Source organism: Rhipicephalus sanguineus, chromosome 11 (assembly GCF_013339695.2).
Source record: "Rhipicephalus sanguineus isolate Rsan-2018 chromosome 11, BIME_Rsan_1.4, whole genome shotgun sequence".
In the NCBI taxonomy this organism is placed as follows: Eukaryota; Metazoa; Arthropoda; class Arachnida; order Ixodida; family Ixodidae; genus Rhipicephalus; species Rhipicephalus sanguineus.
The window spans coordinates 5,826,823-5,833,813 of NC_051186.1; the positions used below are offsets into that span (position 1 = coordinate 5,826,823).

Below are 6,991 nucleotides of genomic sequence, written 5' to 3' on the forward strand. Positions count from 1 at the left end.
GGTATTGTCACGTAAGACCCAAACAATTATTATTATATTCTGTTGCATCCCGTGGTGTTGAAATACTTAGCAGAGAAATAACAGCCCGTATTTTAACAAAACAGCGGCTTATAGCGGTGGCGGCTGTGTTGGAAATAGTAAATAAGCCACGACGAAATATACTTTCAAGGTTACTACCGGGTGGTTAGCTTGTTTTTACAGTAGACCTGAGTTGGAGATATCCATAAGTATAATACACCTGGACTGGTCTTCATTGCTTTAGTGGTATTGAGTTGAGCTCTGGCACGTGAAGTGACGCTTGCATCACGCAGTTCTTGGTATCCGTCGGTATGAACAAGTTAAACACTTCGCAGCGCAGGAAAAACAGACACAAAGAAAACGACACCAGACAACATACGAGCGCTATCTGGTGTCGTTTTCTTTTTATCTGTTTTTCCTGCGCTGCGAAGTGTTTAAGATGATCAACCAACAGGCCCAATTCGCCACAGGTATGAACAAGACCCTTCCCGCGTTTAGGTCGCACGATATGGAGCGCATCGCGGCTGTCTGCATTGCGCACCGCTTGCTATTGGCAGCCAACGCGTGCATTCCTGGCGCACCCATGGCCACAAGGCCGGCGCCTCGGACGAGCAAACATCGATGCGAGCTGAGCGACGCGATAACAGGCCTTCCCAGCTATCATATTACGAACAAATGCAGCTAGCGGGAATTGAAATGATGTGGTACAGCATTTGCAGGCACGTCGTTTGACCAAGCGTGAGAAGGATGGAATTGCACACTCATGAATCTGCCTGCACTTGGTCCTTTCCGCTGTAAGCGTTCCGTTGTTATACGATATCGATTAATTTCGAGAAATATATCCTTATAAGCGCTATATAATTCGCTTTTAGCATTCATGGATACGAGGCGTCTTGGTTTGCTACGCTTAGAAAGGTATTGTGTTTATTTGCAATACTGTAATCCTTCGCGGGGTCTCACGGGGGTTGGGGAGGATCAGCACTTCGAAATTTAGAAATTATATTGGCAATACGAGAAAGTTGGAAATCACAAGCACGGAGATTACAGAAGCCTTTGCAGTGACCAATTAACATTCGCAGCGCCAGAATTTCTTCTACTTATCTTGGTAGGAAGCTGCTCGTTTCGAGTCGTTTGCGAGCGGCGCTTTTAAGCAGAATTGCAGTTCAAGAATGGCGGTGTCATTTGTAAGCTGTACGTATCGGGCTGAGCAGTTGTCTGCAAAGCGAAGGAAATCGCGCCTTATTGTTAAACCACGCCATTGTTGTTTTGTTTACAGACTGCGAGAGCTGTCGTGCCAGACTGCCAGAGGAGAAGGACGCGGAAATACAACATCCCGTGAGTTCCGCCACGCGTGACGGCTATCTATTGTTTTGTGGCTGTTCTTTCATGAGGCTTCTTTTAACTACGTGTGTTGCTTGTTGGAGAACATTTATCGACTGATGTTTATTTATCTATCTTATTTACAAAAATTGATATCTCAAAAACAAGATGTCGACATCGTTAGCTGTACGGGTAAAAACCAGTGCTCTTTGAGTCGCCTGTATTAAGTTCGAAAGACATCATTTTAGGTGTTTCAAAGTCAAATACGGTCAAACAGACAGGGTCAAGGTCAAATTGACGGGATGACGACCGCCGCTTTAGCTCAATTGGTGGAGCATGGGACGCGTTATCCGACGGTTGCAGGTTCGGTCCCTGCCGGCGGCAAGTTGTCTTTTTGTCCAATTCAGTTTCTTCACATTTATATCGCAATTACTGCAAATAACGTCCCCTTTACTTTCCTTGGTTTGATTGTCTGTTGGTTGTCGTTTAGGTCGAAAACCTTCACCCAAGAAGGTATATAAGGCAAAGAAGAAGGAAATCTGAGGGCAAGATCAGTATGATAGCACACGAGACAGCTGTTTGGTATATTGGACGCGTGGGTTGTTTTCCTCAGAACAAACACTAACCGAAAAGAATACCCGCTATGGAAAGGGGATTGCGTCTGCAGCAACGAAAGTCTGCAAACTGCTCAACACATTGCGATAGAATGCCAAGATATTTACGAAGCAAGGCCATGAGAAGGCATCCACCTACACTACTCCCAAGCGGATGCAGGTATTCAATCGGTTAGTACAAGAGATAGGGGGAAAGAGAAGTGCAAGGGAAAGGCGGGGACGTTAACCAGATGGCACCCGGTTTGCTACCCTACACTGGGGAGGGCAAAGGAAAGGAAAAGAATGGAGAAAGGAGAGGACAACTAGTATGCGTGCATACACAGCTTATAGGTGCGAGAGAGGCAAGATAAGTTTAAAGTACTGGAAGAAAAAAAAAACATCAGGGAAGAGACTGATGGAGACACATTCATTACAAATGCAAGTTAACAGCGCAGTATAGGAATAGAAACTTGTATTAGGGAAAAATAAAAATCTCGGAAAGAGAGAGCCAGGAAGCTAGGCCGCAATGGATCAATTTACGCAAGCCAATAAGAGGCTATAGGTAGCCACATGTTGCCACTCCGTTCGGAAGGGTTTGTCTAACAAGATAATGATAATAATCAGCCCTTCATCACCTGTGTTGCATGCTTGCGTCGCGTCAGCGAGAAGTTAATGAATAAATATGTCATGAGCAAGCTTCATCTAACCCTCAGAACAAAGCAAAAGCGTTGCTGTAATTTTTTCGTCGTTATTATAGCAATTAGGTCACCTTTAACGGGTGAAGGGCCTCCAAGTGAAAAAATGCGCCGATTTTTATTGAACAGCAGGATCATGTGAAGAGTTTGGTACATGTGATCTTAAGGTGAGCGGTGAACGTGTGGACAGAAAATCACTCTGTGCTGCAGAACACACAAGTGTGCCGTCTGTAGTGATATCCAAAGGCACTCGCAGGATTCTCCATTATGGGGGGAAGGGGGCAACCTTTACGGCACTTCCTCCCCCCCCCCCCCGCTCTTTCCATTAAGGAGCTTCGCAATGAATGCAAAAATTCAATTGAATTGTTGGTGTTCTTCTCACAATGGCATATTTTTGGTATCTGGCTTTCCAGGGGTAAGTATGGGAAGACTGAGTAAATGTATGGGACAGACCCGGCGCCCCCCCCCCCCCCCCCCCCTCTAGCGCCGATCTACGGAGCTCTCCGCTCTGCCCACAAACACACACCTATAACGCGAATGAACTACACGCCGCAGGTATGGATGCTTTGGTGATGCGATGCCGTTTATTGCACAAGGTAGAAATCACCTAAAAATGGGTTCTACTATCCCACCTTTCACTTGAACCAACTCCTTTATGTGTGAACGCAGTTCAGCGTCGAGACGTTTCTGGACAGCGGCGAGTTCACGGATTTCGAGTTTCGGGTGAAGCCGGAGGATCATCCCGACATCCTCGAGCGGAAGTTTCGCGTGCACAAGCAGTTCCTGGCCATGAGGAACGAAGTCTTCCATGCCATGTTTTTCGGAGACCTGGCTGAGAAAAGCGAAGTGCTCATTACGGACGTGCACCCAGACGGCTTCGACTTGCTGCTCAGGTGAGAAGGTTGACCGGGGTCGCCACTTGCTCCACGAGTTCGAACGTCTTGGGTCTCATTTCCGACTTCTTGTACGTAGAGATGTTGTTATCGAGCTTCGGATCCACTACAAATTCATAGAAGCTATCCAGGTACCTTTGCTGCAACAGCTAAATGCCGCATAAGTTGCGTTTAATCAGTAGGTGCAAGACGACAAGTCACATAAGCATTATCGATTACTTTATGAAATGTTCAGTAATTCTTCCTTTTATACTAGAGTGATCCAACAACTCTTCTAAGGTTTACTGCGAAGATGCATGCGAATAGCTCCCGCAAATTCACAGTAAAACTGATATAATTAAAACAACACTTGCTCTTTAAACGCGCATAGATTTTAGGGGCGAAGCTCCTTAAGGCGGCACCCGTTCGTCCCTCGTAGTCGTAGTCGTAGTAGTCGTAGTGCGTAACCAGTCTTACGCTTTGACCTCCAAGGTTGTGCCGGTGGGAGATTTTTCCTGTGCGTTGTTGAACAATAAAAAATTTGCAGCGTGCGCGTTAACTAAAAGCCGAATTCTTCTGTCTCTCATTCCCCATTAGCAGCCATTGACATGTTCCAGTAGGAAACGTTAGTAGAAGTAGAAGTGTAAGTGTTAGCTAAAAGCCGACTTCTTCTGTCTCTCATTCCCATTAGCAGCCATTGTTTACATCCAAGGCAGTGCCTGGTGAGATTTCTCCTGTGCGTGATTAAACAATAAAAATTTTGTTCAAAACGCCGTTGATTGATGAAATAAACCAACGAAAGACGCCAGATGTTTTGTAAAAGCAAAACGAAAGAACGCCAGATGTTTCTAAAGCAAAACAAAAAGACGCCAGCTGCTTAACGAAAGACGCCAGATGTTTTCTAAAGCAATGGTTTTCTAAACAATGAAAATTCACAGCGTACATGTAAAATTAAAGTGAGCTGCAAGTCGTCATAACTCATCGAACCTTTAGTATAAACGCGCCCGATCTCACGTCGGTGATGATGTACTGGGCAGAATTCACGGAAGATTCACGGTTTACCGATGAACCTTCGCAGCTTCGCCCACTCATCATCATTCACTCCGTGGATATGCTGTGATTTTTTCTTGTTGACGTCAGCATAACTTGGTAAAAGTGAAACGCAATAAACAGGAAAGACAGGTGATACGGAAGGGAAAAGGACAGGTGATACGGAAGGGAAATAACAACGCTGACAATTTATTGAGAAGCATCAAAGCAGCTTGACAATGTTCGCATGAGCACAAGACCGTCGGTGACCTGACAAATAAAAAAAGGTTTTGCGATGCTTTCCAATAAATGTTCACTGTTGTCAGTAGCGTTCGTCCCATCTGTCTCACCTTCCTGTCCCGTTTGTGGCGCTTCATTTTACCAAGTATGCATCACCAGTTGGGCCTACCCTTCTGAAGTACACCAACATAAATACAGGGAGCAAAGGGTAGGGAATCGTGCAGTAATGCCGTTTGACCTGATGTATAAAACGGCAGCTTAGATTTAGAGGACAAGGACTAACAAAGTGATACGCAACGTAGGAGCTAACTTCAACCGAATATTCATCGCCGTGCAAGGCAGATTCGTATGTTCTGATCATGTCAAGTCACGCATGCGCGGAAAAGACGCACGGACAAAGAACATAACGGGCATCATGTGGAAACTCATATCGTCATACATGGAAAGACCAAAAATGACAGCCATACCATGCTAAGCATAAAACACGCCTAAAACACACACCAAGCCGTTTTACGGTTGACAAATTTAGAGCTATTGACTCTCAGGCCATCAGTTACGTAAAAGTTGTCTTTTTCGGAAAATGCCATTAAACGTGATTGCCATGTTTCGAAAGCAGCACCAAAAAGCAGCAACACGAGGCAAAGTAAACCAAGTTCGTCCAAATGTACGCTGAACTAAATGTCTTGACTCCGGTGCAGGGAATGACCTAGTGCGGGTGTTCGTAGGTCGGTAATAAACCACGGCAATTAGTGCATGTTTCTACAGCTTGTAATAAGGCAGGTGATGCAACGCGCAGATTTGATGACCATTGCTCCGTTTGTCAGAATAAACGTTATGGGAAGGTAAACGGGTAGTCGAGGGCGGCAGAATATCATGACCAGGCGCATGACGAAATTATCAGGCACATGACGAACTCGGCAATGCTAATCATGGATCATTGAATACTTGTTGACGATACGTTTGTCAGGCGTTCGTGCGAATAGCTTCATGACGATGGTGATGAACCGTTTTATGGGTGGCTCATGTTGACGCTTATAGGTATACAGAGCTTTGTATATGAAGCCATTCATGACGTTTAGCGTCTTTCTGATCTATCTTTCCATCCATGCACTCAGGTACCTGTACTCTGGCAAGCCCAAGATGAAGAGCATCGACGACGCTCTGCACGCGAGGTTCGCCGCCAAAAAGTACCTTGTTCAGGGACTTGTAGACGCATGTGGCACCTATATCGAGAAAAACCTGAAGCCGGATCGGCTGTGCTCCTTCATAGACTACTACATGCAGAGCCGCGAGCCAGAAATTGACGCCATCGCGGAGACACTTCTGACGTCCTCCAAGGCGCCGGAGATCCTCACGTCCAAGGAATTCAATGGCGCCCTGGAGGAAACGGTCCGATATATCGTGGAGAGGATAAGGAAGGTTTCCGAAGACAGCGTTACCAAAGCAGTGTTCGGCTGGGCCCAGGAACAGTGCGTCAACAGCCTGCATTCGGACAACCCTATCGAAGTGAAGGAGCTGATGCGCACTTTCTATCCTATGCTGCGATTCTTGACCATGACGGCGGAGGAGTTCGTGGTGGGACCTGGTTCCTGGGGTCTGTTAGAAGACGTCGAGAACCTCGCCTTGCTGCGCAATATTGTGAAGTGTGGCTCTCAGCCGCTGCCCGAAGGATTTTGTGACGTCACTGATGATCGCTTCTAGTTCCGAGGAGAACAGTAAAGTCCGTTGGTTGGTTGGTTGAAAAACTTTATTTTGTTTAGTAAAGTCCGTGTCGCACAGAAACTTTCGATGGCCGTTCATCCTGCCGTTTTACGGTCATGTGCATTTAGTGCTATTTTTTCCCAAGTGGTTGGCATTGTAATAATGTCTAAAGCTTGAAAATGCCGCAAATGCCAGTGATTGCCGGAAAGCGGCAAGACATGGCGTGCAGTGTATGATACTGTGGCTGTGTAGATATAATTGGCAGTAAACGTTTACCGGTAATGAACTATTTTTCGCAATATTTGAAGTGGGGCTTCGATAATGTACATGACAAGATGAATAATGAATTTAACGACTCCACTTCACTGCAAACCATTATCTGCATCCATAATTGGACGTAATATGCATCCGGTGTCACTATAAGCAATGTGTCGCCTTATTCCAGTAGATCGTTATCATGAATTGAATATAAATGAAGGCCAAGTAATGTACAGATTTTTAATTAAAATTAACAATAAAATCA

At 45.5% G+C, this 6,991-nt stretch overlaps 1 protein-coding gene across 1 annotated transcript; it reads left to right on the top strand.

The window, feature by feature from the left end:
- The first annotated feature begins 526 nt into the window (after positions 1-526).
- On the top strand, positions 527-6,759 carry LOC119373924 (BTB/POZ domain-containing protein 6). The gene is made up of 4 exons (XM_049410847.1): positions 527-612; positions 1,230-1,353; positions 3,296-3,519; positions 5,883-6,759. Exons 1-4 carry the CDS (start codon positions 527-529, stop codon positions 6,466-6,468), a joined length of 1,020 nt encoding a protein of 339 aa, XP_049266804.1. The 3' UTR covers positions 6,469-6,759.
- Positions 6,760-6,991: the final 232 nt, after the last annotated feature.